The sequence below is a fragment of the Coregonus lavaretus genome (assembly GCF_964263955.1).
Source record: "Coregonus lavaretus genome assembly, chromosome: 19".
NCBI classification, from domain to species: domain Eukaryota; kingdom Metazoa; phylum Chordata; class Actinopteri; order Salmoniformes; family Salmonidae; genus Coregonus; species Coregonus lavaretus.
This window is the reverse complement of record NC_140006.1, coordinates 31,205,308-31,226,130: the sequence shown is the minus strand read 5'-3', so window position 1 is coordinate 31,226,130 and position 20,823 is coordinate 31,205,308. Positions and strand designations below refer to the sequence as shown.

At 41.0% G+C, this 20,823-nt stretch overlaps 2 protein-coding genes across 3 annotated transcripts in view; both read right to left on the bottom strand.

Moving 5' to 3' along the window:
* The window catches only part of LOC311146899 (integrin beta-1-like), a 62,588-nt gene extending 50,897 nt beyond the window's left edge, over positions 1 to 11,691 (bottom strand). Inside the window, exon 1 of one of the 2 annotated variants that reach the window (XM_084183527.1) lies at positions 11,374 to 11,691. Coding sequence is in view for 1 of the 2 variants with exons in the window: in XM_084183526.1 (XP_084039652.1) it covers positions 11,126 to 11,155 (30 nt within the window). In the remaining variant the exon portion in view is untranslated. Of the gene's footprint in view, positions 1 to 11,125; positions 11,216 to 11,373 lie in introns of those variants that run through there. The other variant, XM_084183526.1, reaches the window with a different exon arrangement.
* Positions 11,692 to 16,380: 4,689 nt separating this feature from the next.
* Positions 16,381 to 20,265, bottom strand: LOC311146581 (neuropilin-1a-like). Its single transcript, XM_084183098.1, has 2 exons — positions 20,112 to 20,265; positions 16,381 to 19,813 (listed from the first exon to the last, which is right to left on the bottom strand). Exons 1-2 carry the CDS (start codon positions 20,194 to 20,196, stop codon positions 19,524 to 19,526), a joined length of 375 nt encoding a protein of 124 aa, XP_084039224.1. The 5' UTR covers positions 20,197 to 20,265; the 3' UTR covers positions 16,381 to 19,523.
* Positions 20,266 to 20,823: the final 558 nt, after the last annotated feature.

The following is a 20,823-nucleotide window of genomic DNA, read 5'->3' as shown; positions in this document are numbered from 1 at the left end:
TGTGACAAATAACATTTGATTTGATGTAAATTCACCAAACATTCCATTGCAGACATCTTGTTGCCTTGTTAAGATAATCTATTCCTTGTGTGTATGTGCATAGCATAAAGGCTCGACCCACTCACTACCCTTGGGAGTGACATTCTTAAAGCAAGTTTGACATTTCTCTGCAGAACAGAGTAGAAAAGTAGTGAAAATACAGTATCTCCATAAAACACTTTCCTATTGCTTACCTCACTGGTCACCGTCAGAGTCTGCTGAGTTATGTTATTGAGTTATAGAGAGGCCTGGTTTCGAATCTAAAACAGTATTGGGGGTTTCCAGCATAATGGAAGCATCATGGAAGCTTCAGTCACACAGGGAAAATATTTAAATTTTTTACATTTTAGTAGACGCTCTTATCCAGAGCAACTTACAGTTAGTGAGTGCATACATTTTTCATACTGGCCCCCCGTGGGAAACGAACCCACAACCCTGGCGTTGCAAGCGCCATGCTCTACCAACTGAACTACAGGGGATCTCAATTGTATACTCCTAGCATCCTCAAAACCCATTGGAGGAGAAGGTCAGAGGGGTGGAACCTCTGTCTTTCTCGTCCAATGACTTTTGAGAAGACGACAAGGAGAGAGAGGAGTATGCATTTGAGATCTCTCCTCACAGTCAGGTCAACAAGAGGGTACTTGACTCGTCACAGAATGTGTCACATCTCTGCTTTTCTGCTGTACAAAAGTGGATTAACTGCCATCCAAAAACTGGAGAAAAACTACACTCTAAAATTGGATAGATGAGATTTGTAATTGTTTAGGAAAAGTTGTATATATACACTACCAGTCAAAAGTTTGGACACCTACTCATTCAAGGGTTTTTCTTTATTTTTTACAAATGTTTACATTGTAGAATAATAGTGAAGACATCAGAACTATTAAATAACACATATGGAATCATGTAGTAACCCAAAAAGTGTTAAACAAATCAAAATATATTTGAGATTTGAGATTCTTCAAATAGCCTTGATGACAGCTTTGCACACGCTTGGCATTCTCTCAACAAGCTTCATGCGGTAGTCACCTGGAATGCATTTCAATTAACAGGTGTGCCTTCTTAAAAGTTAATTTGTGGAATTTATTTCCTTCTTAATGAGCCAATCAGTTGTGTTGTGACAAGGTAGGGGGGTATACAGAAGATAGCCCTATTTGGTAAAAGACCAAGTCCATATTACGGCAAGAACAGCTCAAATAGTCCATTTAAAAAAATTGGAGGCCCCTTACACTTCAGTGTTGTGATGCAAAAATTCTAGCAAAATGTATAGCGCATAGAATTAAAAAGGTATTGTCGGATATTATTCATTCTAATCAGACAGGTTTTTTACATGGAAGATACATTGGAGATAATATAAGGCAAGTATTGGAAACAATAGAACACTGGAAAATATGGGAAACCAGGCCTGCTATTCATTGCAGACTTCGAAAAGGCATTTGATAAAGTACGACTGGGGTTTATATATAAATGCCTGGAGCATTTCAATTTTGGAGAATCTCTTATAAAATGGGTCAAAATCATGTATAGTAACCCTAGGTGTAAAATAGTAAATAATGGCTATTTCTCCGAAAGTTGTCAAGAGGAGTGAAACAAGGTTGTCCACTATCGGCATATCTATTTATTGTGGCCATCGAGATGTTAGCTATTAAAATCAGATCCAATAATAATATCAGAGGATTAGAAATCCAGGGCTTAAAAACAAAGGTGTCATTGTACGCTGATGATTCATGTTTTCTTTTAAATCCACAACTAGAATCCCTCCACAGCCTCATAGAGGATCTAGATACATTTTCTAACCTCTCTGGATTACAACCAAATTATGACAAATGTACTATATTACGTATTGGATCACTAAAAAATACAATTTTTACATTACCATGTAGTTTACCAATAAAATGGTCTGATGGTGATGTGGATATACTAGGAATACATATCCCAAAGGAAGTAAATGATCTCACTTCAATACATTTTAATAGAAAGTTAGCAAAAATAGATAAGATCTTGCTACCATGGAAAGGTATGGAAAGGTAAATACCTGTCAATTTGTGGAAAAATCACCCTGATTAACTCTTTAGTATTACCCCAGTTTACCTATTTGCTTATGGTCTTGCCTACGCCTAGCGAACCATTTTTTTAATTATATGAGAAAAAAATATTCAATTTTATTTGGAACGGCAAGCCAGACAAAATTAAAAGGGCCTATTTATATAATGAATATGAATTCGGAGGACAGAAATTATTAAATATTAAAGCATTAGACATATCACTAAAAGCTTCAGTCATACAAAAGTTATACTTAAATCTGAACTGGTTCTCAAGTAAATTAGTAAGAATGTCTCACCCAATGTTCAAGAATGGCCTTTTCCCCTTTATTCAGATTACAACCTCTCATTTTCAGTTATTTGAAAAGGAAATCATCTCCCAAATATCACTATTTCTAAAACAAGCCATAGAAAGTTGGTTGCAATTTCAATTTAATCCTCCAGAAACGACAGAACAAATAATGCAACAAATATTGTGGTTAAACTAAAATATACTAATTGACAAAAAAACTTTATTTTTTGACAGAATGTTTAAAAAAGGTATAATCTTCGTAAATGATATCATCGGTAGGACTGGTGGAAATGTCTGCTCTACCCAAAATTACAACCAAATAATTGCAGCCTTACCACAAAAGTGGAAGAGGAAAGTGGAAGGGGGAGAAAGTAAGGAACTTGTCTGTCAGCCTTGCATTAAAGAACATAATTGGTTAAGGAAAACTGTGATAAATAAAAAAGTATATCAGTTTCACTTAAGGACCAAAGGATTGACAGCCGTCCCATATAAATTGCAAAATAGTTGGGAAGAGATTTTTGACGTACCGATCCCATGGCATAGTGTTTATGAACTGACACGCAAAACGACACCGGATTCAAAAATTTGAATCTTTCAATTTAAATTATTATATAAAATTCTTGCTACCAATAAAAAGTTATTTATATGGGGGATACAATCTTCCCAGCTCTGCAGATTTTGCTGTGAAGAGACAGAATCATTAGATCATTTGTTTTGGTTCTGTCCATTTGTAGCTTGTTTTTGGACACAGGTCCAGGAATGGCTAAAGGATTGCAATATTTACCTGAAGCTAACCTTGCAGATAGCATTACTGGGTGATCTGAAAAGTCACAGTCAATCGATAAATAATATAATAATACTTATAGCAAAAATGTTTATTTTTAATTCACAATCTGTAGAAGCAATGCGAATAGAAAGGTTCAGAACTTTTGTAAAACATCACAGTACGGTTGAAATATATATGGCAAATATATAAATCCTATATGGATGGTGTTAAAAGATAGATGGGAGGTATTGAATGGAGTTGAAGGATGGGACTAATAACAATAAATAATAACAAGATAACTAATAATGTAAGCATACTGTTTCCATAATAAGTATATAGATTGTATGTTGGTAGATTTTGGGAAAGAGCACAGTTAGAAAGATATGGCATATAGAAGCAAACCGGATGGACATCATGAAAATGATCGGAGAGGTTGAGAGTAGAATAAGTTCAGGAGCAAAAACAAATAAAATATAATTATTGTAAAATTGAATGTGTTCATAAGGTGTAGATAGTAAGTATAGGCTGGAAGTAGAGGCCTGGGCATTGTTGTTCACTAATTTACCCCAAGTAGGGAAAGGATGGCGGGGTTGAAAAGTAATAAAGGGGAGTATATATATAAAAAACATGGGGGATTGGAAGTGATGCAGACAATTACATTGATGGAAGTTACAATCTATCTGCAATATTAAGCTCATCTACCCAACCCCCCCCCCCTCCCCCCCCCCCCAAAAAAAAAAAAAAAGAACAGCTCAAATAAGCAAAGAGAAACGACAGTCCACCATTACTTGAAGGTAAGTCAATACAGAAAATGTCAAGAACTTGGCATACAGGGGGGGTATACAGAAGATAGCCCTATTTGGTAAAAGACCAAGTCCATATTATGGCAAGAACAGCTCAAATAAGCAAAGAAAAACGACAGTCCATCATTACTTTAAGACATGAAGGTCAGACAATACGGAACATTTCAAGAACTTTGAAATTTTCTTCAAGTGCAGTCGCAAAAAACATCAAGCGCTATGATGAAACTGGCTCTCATGAGGACCACCACAGGAATGGAAGACCCAGAGTTACCTCTGCTGCAGAGGGTAAGTTCATTAGAGTTACCAGCCTCAGAAACTGCAGGCCAAATAAATGCTTCACAGAGTTCAAGTCACAAACACATCTCAACATCAACTGTCCAGAGGGGACTGTGTGAATCAGGCCTTCATGGTCGAATTGCTGCAAAGAAACCACTACTAAAGGACACCAATAAGAAGAAGAGACCTGCTTGGGCCAAGAAACACGAGCAATGGACATTAGACCGTTGTCCTTTGGTCTGGAGTCCAAATTGGGGATTTTTGGTTCCAACCGATGTGTCTTTGTGAGACGCGGTGTGGGTGAACGGATGATCTCCGCATGTGTAGTTCCCACCGTAAAGCATGGAGGAGGCGGTGTTATGATGTGGGGATGCTTTGCTGGTGACACTGTCTGTGATTTATTTAGAATTCAAGGCACACTTAACCAGCATGGCTACCACAGCGTTCTGCAGCGATACGCCATCCCATCTGGTTTGTCTTAGTGGGACTATAATTTGTTTTTCAACAGGACAATGACTCAACACACCTCCAGGCTGTGTAAGGGCTATTTTACCAAGAAGGAGAGTGCTGGAGTGCTGCATCAGATGACCTGGCCTCCACAATCACCCGACCTCAACCCAATTGAGATGGTTTGGGATGAGTCGGACGGCAGAGTTAAGGAAGCAGCCAACAAGTGCTAAGCATACGTGGTAACTCCTTCAAGACTGTTGGAAAAAAATTCCAGGTGAAGCTGGTTGAGAGAATGCCAAGCGTGTGCAAAGCTGTCATCAAGGCAAATGGTGGCTATTTGAAGAATCTCAAATATAACATATATTTTGATTTGTTTAACACTTTTTTGGTTACTACATGATTCCATATGGGTTATTTCATAGTTTTGATGTCTTCACTATTATTCTACAATGTAGAAAATAGGAAGAAAAAATAACTTGAATGAGTAGGTGTGTCAAACCTTTGACTGGTACTGTATATATATACACATTGTAGAATAATAGTGAAGACATCAAAACTATAAGTCAAGAAAAAGCATTTTGGTGAATAAACGTAGGTTAAGGAATGTGTCTGTTTTGAACCACACTATATATACACAACTCACCAACATCTGCAAGATTTTGAGCAAACGTCAACCCTTGTTTACTCAAGGGGCAGCTAAAAAAAAAAGGGATCATATTGCGGTCATTTGTAATGATTAACACAATCCTGTTTAGAGAGGGGGAAACAGTACAAGACCTAACACCGATCCACTGAGTCAGTTGGTTGTGTTTATGGGATGTTTCATCTTAGTGCTAAGCGGTAGCTAAACTACCTAACACTTTGATCCGGTGATGTGATGTGGGCCTGGGGCTGCACCACTTGACCCTGACTTTAACTAACATAGAGACCACTCCTGCATGGATTTTCTCACGGCCTCACTCACCTCGCCGTTACTTCTACGATGGTAGTTAACCACATTAAACTGTTATCGTCGATCGACCACCTTGGACTGCACAGTGCATACAAATAGGGAGGAGAACAAAACGAGTACATTTGATGGTATTCATTATGCAGATTAACGTGTGAAATAAATGTGTACGTGGTTTTGAATCTATAGATTATTTCAACACATTCAATGCGTGAATGGTTGCTATGAATGATAAATATGTTTGCATTGTTAATTGTGCTGGGTTAGCATTCTAAGTAAGGTGAACGGACACCCAACCCCCACTGCCTCTCTCCTTGTGTCATCCCCCACCTGCTGGCGTAAATCACAGTCCACCCCCCCCTCTCTTTCCCTCTCTCCCTCTCCGTCCATTAGCTCTCCTAGCAGCAGGGCAGCGAATGAATCCATTTCCTTAATTAAACTGCTGTGTACGTTGCGCTCGCTTAACAGCACTATGTGGATGGATCAGGAAGAGCATTTAGTTGTCCCGGAGAGTACAAGGGAATACTTAGGAAACCCAACCTAAACTGAGGATTTCCTTCTTAATCCAGCTCATTTGTTTGTGGTACTGTTTAACAGGGGGCATCTACCGAGCTACTAGCCAGTAGGCTACTCAATCGTGTGAATGAGAGCTGCCTTCTTGAGATGATATGAGCTGTAATGCAGTGCTGATCAAGGATCAGGTCTCCCCCTGATCATGAAATCTCATTCATTGTGATCTAAAAGGCTAAACTGATCCTAGCTCATCGCTCCTACTCTGAGACGCTTGATACAAAAAGCCTATTTTTAACAAAAAACATGTAACTGCTCTCAGAAGGTGGGGGTGGGTGCTGATCTAGATCGTACTCAGAGAATGAGACAATACATTCCAACTTAATATGCCCTTGTCCCAGAGCCATACTTCGACCCATGAAACGCAGTGTCCATGACTCATAAGAATTTGGAGTCTAGGGCTACTGATTTCAGTCAACACTGTCAGGCCTGAGGGGTCTAGCCTGCAATGTGACTCATATGTGACTGAGAAGTCTGAAGGGCATAGCCAGTTATCCGTCTCAGAGTAGGAGTGCTGACTTAGGATACGTTTCGCCTTTTAGATCACAATGAATAACATTACATCCTAGATCAGCACTCCTACTCTGAGATGCGTGATAGTAATAGGCTATGACCCCAGGACTACAGTATGATATTATCCAGACACTCCTAGTCTAGCGTCCCAAATGGTACCCTTCTCCCTTATAGTGCGCTACTTTTGACCAGAGCCCTAGTGCACTACTTTTTAAGTAGTGTACTATAAAGGGAATAGGGTGCTATTTGAGACACAGTCCTAGGCTAACCCAGTGATATTGGTGCTGTTAAGTCATAACAATGTAACTAGGGGAAGTGACTGATTCAGTCAGCGTGTGTGTGTGTGTGTGTGTGTGTGTGTGTGTGTGTGTGTGTGTGTGTGTGTGTGTGTGTGTGTGTGTGTGTGTGTGTGTGTGTGCAAGATCAAATACAAGAGGGGGTTCACTCGTTGACTCCTGTCCTTGAGACAATGTTAATACTATGTTACTAAACATTCTAGATCTATCTATCAGACAGGATCTCCTAAACAAAGACAATAATTTTACCCCACCAACTCTGACTAAGGCCTATAAACAAGGCCACTTTAGTTCTTAATACAAGAACTTAACAAGCGTGGCTCAGACAGCACATACAGTGGCTTGCGAAAGTATTCACCCCCCTTGACATTGTTCCTATTCTGTTGCCTTACAACCTGGAATTAAAATTGATTTTGGGGGGGTTTGTATCATTTGATTTACACAACACGCCTACCACTTTGAAGATGCAAAATATTTTTTTGGGTGAAACAAACAAGAAATAAGACAGAAAAACAGAAAACTTGAGCGTGCATAACTATTCACCCCCCCCCCCCAAAGTCAATACTTTGTAGAGCCATCTTTTGCAGCAATTACAGCTGCAAGTCTCTTGGGGTATGTCTCTATAAGCTTGGCACATCTAGCCACTGGGATTTTTGCCCATTCTTCAAGGCAAAACTGCTACAGCTCCTTCAAGTTAGATGGGATCCGCTGGTGTAGAGAAATCTTTAAGTCATACCACAGATTCTCAATTGGATTGAGGTCTGGGCTTTGACTAGGCCATTCCAAGACATTTAAATGTTTCCCCTTAAACCACACCAAGTGTTGCTTTAGCAGTATGCTTAGGGTCATTGTCCTGCTGGAAGGTGAACCTCTGTCCCAGTCTCAAATCTCTGGAAGACTGAAACAGGTTTCCCTCAAGAATGTCCCTGTATTTAGAGCTATTCCTTCAATTCTGACCAGTTTCCCAGTCCCTGCCGATGAAAAACATCCCCACAGCATGATGCTGCCACCACCATGCTTCACTGTGGGGATGGTGTTCTCGGGGTGATGAGAGGTGTTGGGTTTGTGCCAGACATAGCGTTTTCCTTGATGGCCAAAAAGCTTAATTTTAGTCTCATCTGACCAGAGTACCTGCTTCCATATGTTTGGGGAGTCTCCCACATGCCTTTTGGCAAACACCAAACGTGTTTGCTTATTTTTTTCTTTAAGCAATGCCTTTTTTCTGGCCACTATTCCGTAAAGCCCAGCTCTGTGGAGTGTATGGCTTAAAGTGGTCCTAGGACAGATACTCCAATCTCCGCTGTGGAGCTTTGCAGCTCCTTCAGGGTTATCTTTGGTCTCTTTGTTGCCTCTCTGATTAATGCCCTCCTTGCCTGGCCTGTGAGTTTTGGTGGGCGGCCTTCTCTTGGCAGGTTTGTTGTGGTGCCATATTCTTTCCATTTTTTAATAATGGATTTAAATGGTGCTCCGTGGGATGTTCAAAGTTTCGGATATTTTTTTATAGCCCAACCCTGATCTGTACTTCTCCACAACTTTGTTCCTGACCTGTTTGGAGAGCTCCTTGGTCTTCATGGTGCCGCTTGCTTGGTGGTGTCCCTTGCTTAGTGGTGTTGCATACTCTGGGGCCTTTCAGAACAGGTGTATATATACTGAGATCATGTGACAGATCATGTGACACTTAGATTGCACACAGGTGGACTTTATTTAACTAATTATGTGACTTCTGAAGGTAATTGGTTGCACCAGATCTTATTTAGGGGCTTCATAGCAAAGGTGGTGAATACATATGCACGCACCACTTTTCCGTTATGTATTTGTTAGAATTTCTTGAAACAAGTTATTTTTTTTCATTTCACTTCACCAATTTGGACTATGTCCTTTACAAGAAATCCAAATAAAAATCCATTTAAATTACAGGTTTTAATGCAACAAAATAGGAAAAACACCAAGGGGGATGAAAACATTTGCAAGGCACTGTAGCTATCAGGATTGGTGGCAGTGCTTTCTTACACAGCAGCTCAACAAATCATTCTGCGCCTCGCCTTCTTTGCATTTGGTTGGTGAAGAACGCCATTAGCCATGGAATAGGTACATTTTGCAATCTACAGTGCATTCGGAAAGTATTCAGACCCCTTCACTTTTTCCACATTTTGTTACGTTACAGCCTTATTCTAAAATTGATTAACTATTTTTTCCCCTCATCAATCTACTACATACAATACCCCATAATGACCAAGCAAAAAAATTTTTTAACCCTTTGTTGAAGCACCTTTGGCAGCGATTACAGCCTCGAGTCTTCTTGGGTATGACGCTACATGCTTGGCAAACCTGTATTTGGGGAGTTTCTCCCATTCTTCTTTGCAGATCCTCTCAAGCACTGTCAGGTTGGATGGGGAGCGTCGATTCACAGCTATTTTCAGGTCTCTCCAGAGATGTTCGATCTGGTTCAAGCCCGGGCTCTGGCTGGGCCACTCAAGGACATTCAGAGACTTGTCCCAAAGCCACTCCTGCATTGTCTTGGCTGTGTGCTTAGTGTCGTTGTCCTGCTGGTGGGTGAACCTTCGCCCCAGTCTGTGGTCCTGAGTGCTCTGGAGCAGATTTTCATCAAGGATCTCTCTGTACTTTGCTCCGTTCATCTTTCCCTCGATCCTGACATGTCTCCCAGTCCCTGCCGCTGGAAAACTGCCACCACCATGCTTCACCGTAGGGATGGTGCCTGGTTTCCTCCAGACGTGACGCTTGGCATTCAGGCCAAAGAGTTCAATCTTGGTTTCATCAGACCAGAGAATCTTGTTTCTCATCGTCTGAGTGCCTTTTGGCAAACTCCAAGCGGGCTGTCATGTGCCTTTTACTGAGGAGTAGCTTCCATCTGGCCACTCTACCATAAAGGCCTGATTGGTGGAATGCTGCAGAGATGGTTGTCCTTCTGGAAGGTTCTCCCATCTCCACAGAGGAACTCTGGAGCTCTGTCAGGGTGACCATCAGATTCTTGGTCACCTCCCTGACCAAGGCCCTTCTCCCCTGATTGCTCCTTTTGGCTGGGCGGACAGCTCTAGGAAGAGTCTTGGTGGTTCCAAAGAATGATGGAGGCCAATGTGTTCTTGGGGACATTCAATGCTGCAGAAAGTTTTTGGTACCCTTCCCCAGATCTGTGCCTCACTAGGCAGGACCCATCTGGTCAGTCTCGCAATACACACAGTCAACTCAACACACAGTCAATTCAACTCAACTGCAGAATGAATCAGAGTAGTATACATGGGGCTGTGTCCCAAATGGCACCCTATTCCCTGTGTAGTCCACTACTACCCCATAGGGCCCTGGTCAAAAGTAGTGCATGTATAGGGAATAGGGTGCCATTTGAGACATAACCTTGATGAAATACTAGTTAACTACTCACAAGAACACATATCGCTCTGGATTTTATATGGTCAATGCTGAATGGTCAATCTCAGTTTACACACACTCTCACATTGATGCTATAGATTAGGACAGAGAGAGAGAGTAAAACTGTAGATTTCAATAGGTCAATTTTTTGGGGTCCCTGGCTGGAACTGACAGTTACAATTTGAATGCATACACCCAACTCTCTATCTCAATGGTAACTTATTACAGGGATATAAACTAGAGATATCTCAATGAGTGCTGTGAGACACTCCCAAGCATTGAAACAAACTGCTGTGTATGCATCTGTGCGATTACATTAGAAATCTATGTTTACTGTACATAAGCTACCACATATTGATTGCCATGGTACATTTTAGACTACCCCAGGGAGATACACTCGAAGTACAGACAAGAGCCCAGGCCTACCAACCAATCCCCTTTGGAAAATGGAGGCAACAATGTTACAATATAGGCAGTAACAACTCTTGATACAATATATCCCCTTCAAAATCGCCAAGTTACATCATGGAATAGGGCCTAAATTTAAGAGTAGACTAACCTAATAGAACTTTCAGCCTCTGAAACATGTCAAAGAAAACTTCATCTATGGTGGAAAGCGCTGTTATAAAAAGTAGCCGACAGACAGTAGACGAAAATGGGGGGCAAACCAATACAAAGCCTACCAACCAAAATGCGTCAAATTTCCCTTAATATGGGCATACGGCTGGACAATGTAAGAACGTACCTTGGTAAAGATGAACACAGAAAAGTCCATGTAGGCCTATTTGATACGAGTGAATTCACAAAGCCAATCGGTTTCGCGTAGCCCTGTCCGACTGCCGCTATCCCCACACAAAGTTACCCAGCTCATTCCCCATCCCCTTTGTCGAATCTCTTGAATATTTCAGTAGCCTATACATTCTTGACATAGACTTCAAATACCTACCAGATATGCTGGATAATCATTTGAGAAAATAACGTACAGAATCTTACCTTGACTCGTGTTTTCTAATATATATATATTTATAATTTCAGAGCTGCATTTGATGCAAAAAGTATCCCGTCTGCTTTTTCTAGAGAAATAAACTCCCTACTCCGTAGACTACTTTTTTCACTGAAGAAAATAACCCAAAGTATGAGTGATGTGGCCTATCTGTTTAAAATGATAGTTGCCTCGTACAAAATACCAAAACGTCGAGGAAAAACGGAATGTAAAAATTCTAACTATGGGCAGGAGTCCAGCTCTCCCGAACACGTTACAATATGTCCTCAGTGCCTCAGTCAAGGGCGAAATATTTTTCCCTTCAGCAGAGTGGAGTGGACAATGCATTTCAGGCACCTCTCCTTATCTAGAACTGCCCACACAGGACATGCCGACTGTACTTGGAGGGCAATGAAGCAAGCTCAGAGACAGACAGACCTGTGAACCTTCCTGTGAGTAGGCTAAGTAACACTGCTGACCCTGACTCACATCTTATTAACCCACTTCACACACACTGATCAATATGTGGTTATTTCTGTGATCTTAATTATATGAGAAACTGTACTTTGCTCAAAGATGTTGGTGTTGCAGGGCACATCCTTCCTTAGAAGTTGTATTTGCTCAGATATGGATGGTTCAACAATGATTCAATATGACAAACACATATTATAAACATGTTTGGAAGGTTCTTCCTACTGATAAGGGCTGTTACTAAGTGACGATTCAACACTCTTACCTCAGATAAAGATCACATTCTAGAGATCAACAGTGGGACTCAATGTGGACTCAATTTGTGAGTTCAATGTAAAACTTTACTCTCAAACACTCTTTTTGGGGATATATATATATATACTTGTGTTTAAACTACACTAACTGAATTTCGTTTGGTGAAAAAGTATAGTAAACTCCTGCTAAGAGACACTGTAGTTCCGTGAAACCACTGTTGGCTTGTTTTTGTGATCAGTGAAGAAACAGGAAGCTTTAGTGCAGAGCATTGTGTATTTGTAAGACAGCATAGTTTAAGTTGTGCTGTCTTACTGCTGAGGAAGCGTTCTCGCTTTTATTCCCATCAAATTTGACTTCTTCCAAACTGTGACACTAGTATAGTATAACATCAAAGGTTTTACTCAGTTGGTAGAGCATGGAGCTTGCAATGTCAGGATGGTGGGTTCGATTCCAGAGACCATCTGAACATAAAAAAAAGGTATGCACGGATGTATGTAAGTCACATTGCATAAAGGCATCTGCTAAATGCCATATATTATATCCTAAAAGAGTTACAATGTATTTTCTCGGTGGTGTAAAATCTGAAAAAAACACTGATTGCCTTCTGTGTCAAGACAAAAGGGAATGAGTGTGTGTGCATAGTCAATGAGAACAATGACGATGTGCACACATTTAGCCATTGTGTATGACTGCACAGCTGCTGTTGTGCACATCTGCCCTTCCGTGTCTAAATAACATTCAAATGAAGCAAAAGGGATCTCTCTCCCCAAATCATCAGCCACTCATCTAGTACCTCCTAATTACCATCCCATCATGTATTTATTTTTAACTTAATCACTGCAGGTTTATGAGTCATACATTATAATTCAATTAAACTAAATATATAAATTATGAAAGGAATTATTAATTAATCTAGGTTCTAGGGCCTCCCAAGTGGCGCAGTGGTCTAAGGCATTGCGTCGCAGTGCTTGAGGCGTCACTACAGACCCGGGTTTCAATCCCGGGCTGTGTCACAGCCGGCCGTGACTGGGAGACCCATGAGGCGGCACACAATTGGCCCAGCGTCGTCCAGGTTAGGGGAGGGTTTGGCCGGCTGGGATTTCCTTGTCCCATCGCTTTCTATTGACTCCTTGTGGCGGGCCGGGTGCCTGCAAGCTGACTTCGGTCGCCAGCTGGACGATGTTTCCTCTGACACATTGGCTTCCGGGTTAAGCGAGCAGTGTATCAAGAAGCGATGAGGCTTGGCAGGGTCGTGTTTCGGAGGAAGCATGGCTCTCGACCTTCGCCTCTCCTGAGTCCGTAGGGGAGTTGCAGCGATGGGACAAGACTGTAACTACCAATTGGGGAGAAAAAGGGGTAAAAAGTACCCAAAAATATAAATTATAATAATAATCTAGGTTCCAATTAAGCTGTAAATGAAAGACATTACGTTAACACAGAACAATAGTCCTTTGTATTCTAATCAATGTATTTGATGATGTTAGGATAAATATTTGTCACAAACAAAACAATATTTTTTCAAATGTTACATTTCAAACATTGCTTGTCATGTTTGTTTGTCTTTTGTCATTTAAAAATGCCCAATCAGGATATCTGTACTTTGTGTTTAGGTCCTCAGTTCCAGTTATGTTATTAATGATGTTAACCTCTTCCCGGTTTTGTACATTCAGCATTCTGTGCTGTCTTTGTTGTGTAATTGTGGCAGGAAAAAGCCTTTATTAAGTATAGCTCTATAGAGGCAAGTGGATGGGGGAGAAAGTAAGGAACTTGTCTGTCGGCTGAGCATTAAGTACCAATTTTAAAGAAAATTGTGATAAATTGAGAAGTATACCAGTTTAATTTAAGGACCAAAAAATTGACAGCTGTGCCATATACAGTGCATTCGGAAAGTAGTCAGAACATTTCCCTTTTTCCACGTTTTGTTACGTTACAGCCTTATTCTAAAATGGATTCAATGAACTAATGTCCTCATCAATCTACACACAATGACAATGACAAAGCGAAAACTGGTTTTCAGAAATGTTGGCAAATTTATTAAAATAAAAAACATAAATACCTTATTTACATAGGTATTAAGACCCTTTGCTATGAGACTCGAAATTGAGCTAAGCTGCATCCTGTTTCCATTGATCATCCTTGAGATGTTTCTACAACTTGATTATAGTCCACCTGTGGTAAATTCAATTGATTGGACATGATTTGGAAAGGCACACACCTGTCTATATAAGGTCCCACAGTTGACAGTGCATGTCAGAACAAAAACCAAGCCATGAGGTTGAAGGAATTGTCTGTAGAGCTCAGAGACAGTATTGTGTTTAGGCACAGATCTGGCGAAGGACAACCATCTCTGCAGCACTCCACCAATCAGGCGTTTATGGTACAGTGGCCAGATGGATGCCACTCCTCTGTTAAAGGCACATGACAGCCCGCTTGGAGTTTGCCAAAAGGCACCTAAAGGACACTCAGACCATGAGAAACAAGATTCTCTGGTCTGATGAAACCAAGATTGAACTTTTTTGGCCTGAATGCCAAGCGTCATGTCTGGAAGAAACCTGGAACCATCCCTACAGTGAAGCATGGTGGTGGCAGCATCATGCTGTGGGGATGTTTTTCAGCAGCAGGGATTGGGAGACTAGTCAGGATCGAGGCAAAAATGAACAGAGCAAAGTACAGAGAGAGTCTTGATTAAAACCTGCTCCAGAGTGCTCAGGACCTCAGACTGGGGCGAATGTTCACCTTCCAACAGGACAACGACAGCCAAGACAACGCAGGAGTGGCTTCGGGACAAGTCTCTGAATGTCCTTGAGTGGCCCAGCCAGAGCCCGAACTTGAACCCAATCGAACATCTCTGGAGAGACCTGAAAATAGCTGTGCAGCGACGCTCCCCATCCAACCTGACAGAGCTTGAGAGGATCTGCAGAGAAGAATGGGAGAAACTCCCCAAATACAGGTGTGCCAAGCTTGTAGTGTCATACCCAAGAAGACTCGAGGCAGTAATCGCTGCTTAAAGTGCTTCAACAAAGTACTGAGTAAAGGGTCTGAATACTTACGTAAATGTGATATTTCCGTATTTATTTATTTTTGTATATACATTTGCAAAAATCTCTAAAAACCTGTTTTGCTTGGTCATTATGGGGTATTGTGTGTAGATTGATGAGGGAAATAAAAAATTTAATCCATTTTAGAATAAGGCTGTAAAGTAACAAAATGTGGAATAATTAAAGAAGGGGTCTGAATACTTTCCAAATGCACTGTAGATTGCAAAATAGTTGGGAAGAGATTTCGATGTACCGATTCCATGGCGCATGGTTTATGAACTGATCCCCAAACGACGCTGGATTCAAAACTTAAGAGTTTTTCAATTTAAATTATTATACAAAATTCTTGCAATCAATAGAATGTTATATATATATATATATATGGGGGATAGAACTATTCCAGCTCTGCAGATTTTGCTGAGAAGAAACTGAATCATTAGATAATTTGTTTTGGTACAGTCCATATGTAGCTTGTTATTGGTTGCAGGGTCAGGAATGGCTGAAGAATTGCAACATTTACCTGGAGCTAACTCTGCAAATAGCACTGCTGGGTGATTTAAAAAGTCATAGTCAATCGATCAAAAATATTATAATACTCTTAGCAAAAATGTTTATCTTTAATTTACAATATGTAGAATCTATGAGAATAGAAAGGTTCAGAACTTTTGTGAAACATCACAGCACAGTTAAAATATATGGCAAATAGAAATCAAAACGGAATAAAAACAATTTATGAGTTACAATCACACACTCTTTCTTCTTAATTTGGGTCTTTCGAGGACAGTACATTTCTCATTTGGGTCTCGAGCTGTAAAAGCTTAAGAACCTCTGCTCTATGGTGATATTAATTATAGCTCTATGCCTGATAGCTCTGTGGTGATGGGTGGCTTTCTCAGGAAACTTCACCCTAACCACAGACGTCTTCTTCGCACATTGGTACAGTATCTCTACCTGTAAACAAATGTACTTAACAGGAAATTAGCTTAGCTGGTAATTCACTGTATTTGATCATGTAATACCCTAATAAACTGTATGTATGAGAAACTGTAACACACTTGATTACTTGATTGGTTGCCATTGATTTGGAGTGGCCCTTCACGTACAGTTGCCATACAAAGCATTTTATTCAACACCGCCCTCCAGTGTTCAATGTGGATATGACAAAGGACACATTAAAAGGGTACAACTCTGGGTATATGATGGGGCAAATACACAATTATCACTTTCTGAACTAAAACAACTTGAAATAATTAATCTTATTCAAACATTTATTTGATCCAAATCTTTGGAATGTAGTAGTCATTGATCAGATTCAGAAACAACAGGGAGCTGACCAGGGAGTCAAATGGCACCCTATTCCCTACACCGTGCACTACTTTTGACCAGAGCCCTATTGGTCCACTGTATAGGGAATAGGGACATTTGGGACAGAGTCCAAGTAAAGAAACTTTACTTGAGTCATTAAGGCCTCAACTGCTTACTTATTTTTTTCTTTTTTATCTGGGACAGCAAATTACAGAAGCAGTATTGAAAATCAAACATTTAGTAGAAAAAAATGGCACAGACATTTGTGACAGTACAAAAAACACAAGGTGATATAACATACCAAGTAAAACATTACGTAAGTAAAGAGACATGTATAGCTTTTTCAATAATGAAAAACATCTCCATAATTGTACATTTCAGAACTATATAATCTGAAACCATATAAAATAGTTATCTGTAACACTGTCTTATCCTTCTTTCGCTTTCTCTCTCTTTCTTCACAAAACAATATCCTAAACAACACAAATATCTTTTAAATATATCAGTGCAACATTGTTTTCACATCTGGTGCTGCAGCATCCTTTCCTATTGACAAAGACCACACCAAAACATTAGGCCTTTACATTTTTGAGTGGTGGAACCATAGAAATAATTTAGAATGACTCATTTTAATTCCAATCATTCTAATCCTATGGAATGTGGAATACTGTTATGCGCTTGAAGCAGAACCATGAAACATCTGTTGAACTAGCTACCCCGCATGAAGAAAACATGAAAGAATCTAAAGATAGAAGCTCATAGACCCCGGCTGAAGGAATAAACAGTATAGCTACATCACATCCATTGATTGAACCTTGGATCTATGTTTTCGCCATTTTATACAGTACTTTGTTTTGCCTGAACTCTTCACGTTAACATTCAATACAGACAAAAAGCAGAGCAAAGAGGATGTAGACTACAGTACTTGAAAACAGCATGACGTCATAAGAGTCTCTTTCATTCTATCAAGGTCCATCATTCTACCACAGACATGTAGGGCCGGTTTCCCAGACACAGATTAAGCCTAGTCCCGGACTAAAAAGCATTCTCAACGAGATTCTGAATCTATGTCTGAGAAACTGGCCCGTAATGTCCCAGGTATTGTCATAGCAGTGTGATAGCATTTTATTTTGTAGAGATGCTTCAGCCATCCGATCTGTTGTCTGTCTACGTCCCAAATGCCACCATATTCCATATATAGTGCACTACTTTTGACCAGGGCCCCTAGGGCTCTGGTCAAAGGTAGTGCACTCTTTAGCGAATAGGGTACCATTTCAGACACAGCCAATGGCTTCTTAACTCTCTCCTTCTTAGGCCTTTGTAGCCAATTCTTGCCCCTATTAATAAGGCTCAATACTGATGATCATGGCTGACTCTGAACATCTCTCAAAAGGCCATAACCATTGGCCATAATAACCCTCCTTTTCCAGGCAGCATTGTGAGAGCACCAATGGAACATAACAACACAAAATGCCTATTACATACTGTACATGATGACAGCCAGATAACATCGCCTATGATACAAAAACTACGAAGAAGAGATACTGCAGCATTTTGTCTCTTTTTATAAAGGCGCTCAAATATATTAAAACCTATGTACAATAAGTTGGATGTGTCATGTGCTATGAAGGGATGGCATGGAATCCTGCTAATCTGACCCTACTCTACAAGCCGATGCCTTACGTACTGCTATGATCAGAATCTACCAGCCAATACCTTACGTACTGATATGATCAGAATCTACCAGCCAATACCTTACGTACTGCTATGATCAGAATCTACCAGCCAATACCTTACGTACTGATATGATCAGAATCTACCAGCCAATACCTTACGTACTGCTATGATCAGAATCAGACTCTACCAGCCAATACCTTACGTACTGCTATGATCAGAATCTACCAGCCAATACCTTACGTACTGATATGATCAGAATCTACCAGCCAATGCCTTACGTACTGCTATGATCAGAATCTACCAGCCGATGCCTAATGTACTGCTATGATCAGAATCAGACTCTACCAGCCGATGCCTAACATACTGCTATGATCAGAACAGAATCAGACTCTACCAGTCGATGCCTAACGTACTGCTATGATCAGAACAGAATCAGACTCTACCAGTCGATGCCTAACGTACTGCTATGATCAGAACAGAATCAGACTCTACCAGTCGATGCCTAACGTACTGCCAAGATCAGAACAGAATCAGACTACCAGCCGATGCCTACGTACTGGTATGACCAGAACAGAATCAGCCCTACCAGCCGATGCCTACGTACTGGTATGACCAGAACAGAATCAGCCCTACCAGCCGATGCCTACGTACTGGTATGACCAGAACAGAATCAGACTACCAGCCGATGCCTACGTACTGGTATGATCAGAACAGAATCAGTGGAGAAAAGGCAACAGAAACTTTCAAAAAGGCACTGTGGAACTAGACACAGGTCTAGGGCCAGGGCAAGCACCCTCTGGATGCATACACACATGTACGCACATACACTTGCACACGCACACACACGCATGCGTACATGCACACACACGCACACACACACACACACACAAACAAGATGCACAAATCGATGCAGACATACAAACAGATAACATGGCCAGCCAAAGAGCCACGCGTCAGGATAGTGAATATACGTTTTTATGCTCTTTCTGTGAAATAATAATGACCTCAGACAAAAATGTAATATCCTATCCTTCCAAAAAAAAAAAAAAAAAAAGATAAATACTTCCATCTCAATTGGTCTCATCACCAGCATCTAATTACAGAAAAACAAAGCACATCGCAAAACAAACAAAAACAAAAACCAAATAATAATTTTTGCTGTACACGTTTTCTTTATACACAGTGCCCACTACGGGTAGGTTCCTTTCACTGCAGCTCCTGAGAATAGCATGGCTCAGTCACAACCTCCCACCATCTCTACAGCCGGCTGCATACCAAATGGCAACCTATCCCCTACATAGTGCACTATATAAGGAATAGGATAACATTTGGGTCACAACTCACAACCCTCCGTCCGGTGGTCTAGTTCCTCCAGCTATGAGGCTGCTTGTGTTCTCTTCCCTAGAGGATGAAGCTCACGCCTCTGAGTAGCTGTTCTGTGCATTTAGCTTGCTGTCCTTCTTTAGCTTGACTCCGTCCACCAGCTCAAAGTTATAGTTCTCCAGAGCTGACAAGTTCCTGCTGTCGGACATGTGGCCGTGCGAGCAGGCACAGTAGAGCACGACGCCACAGATAGCTCCCAGGAAAACCCCCAGAGCGCTCATAGCGATGATGGTGATGAGGATGGGGTCCAGGGTTTTCATCATGTTGCCTGGGCCACCCAGCTCGCTGTTCTCCACTTCCTCTGGGTAGTAGTGGTCCATCGCTGAAATAGAGATGGAAAAACAACAATTTTAGTAGCCTGGGGTGGTCTAGCCTAGCGGTTACTGCTGCTGCCTTCAAAGCACACATGTACTGTATGCAAGTGCTGCCATGGGTTTGAATCTGGCCCACGCCCTTCTAACACAGCATCTCTCCTCCTTACTTTCCTGTCTCTCTTCACTTTAGTTGTTAAGAATGGAAGATCCATACAGTATATGGCCTAGCATGAGCTAGAATTGAGAATATTAGAGATTTTAAAAAAATATTACAAGCATCAATGAGCAGTGAGGTAGTGTACTTACGGTATATGCAGATCTCTGTTGGCTGGGACGTAGGAGCCTCTGGTATATCTGGATCTGGAGGAGAAACAAAGGTGTTACACATCATAAGCAGGATCAGTATTGTAACAAACTACCATTCTGGTTACCTTCCCAAAGATGTCCAGAAGTCCTGGTTGGAGGATTTCATATTTCTTGCCTATTCTCTCCTGATTCCAGGAATCTTCCAACCAGGCTTTGCAACCTTAGCAGAGTCAAGGTCCTAAACGATATTATAACCGTGATCGATAATAGACAGTACTGTGCAGCCGTCTTCATCGACCTGGCCAAGGCTTTCGACTCTGTCAACCGCCGCATTCTTATTGGCAGACTAAATAGCCTTGGTTTCTCAAATGACTGCCTCGCCTGGTTCACCAACTACTTCTCAGATAGAGTTCAATGTGTCAAATCGGAGGGCCTGTTGTCTGAGCCTATGGCAGTCTCTATGGGGGTGCCACAGGGTTCAATTCTTGGGCCGACTCTTTTCTCTGTGTATATCAATGATGTCGCTCTTGCTGCTGGTGACTCTCAGATCCACCTCTACGCAGACAACACCATTTTGTATACATCTGGCTCTTCATTGGACACTGTGTTAACAAACCTCCAAACGAGCTTCAATGCTCTTCAATCTAACGCTGCTGGCACACGCCCACCCGACTAGAATCACTACTCTCGACGGGTCTGACCTAGAGTATGT

Coding starts and splice junctions, on each gene's coding strand:
- LOC311146581 (XM_084183098.1), bottom strand. CDS start 20,196: ATGATGTGTAACACCTTTGTTTCTCCTCCAGATCCAGATATACCAGAG. Junction 19,814..20,111: donor AACAGAGATCTGCATATACC/GTAAGTACACTA, acceptor TCTCTATTTCAG/CGATGGACCACTACTACCCA.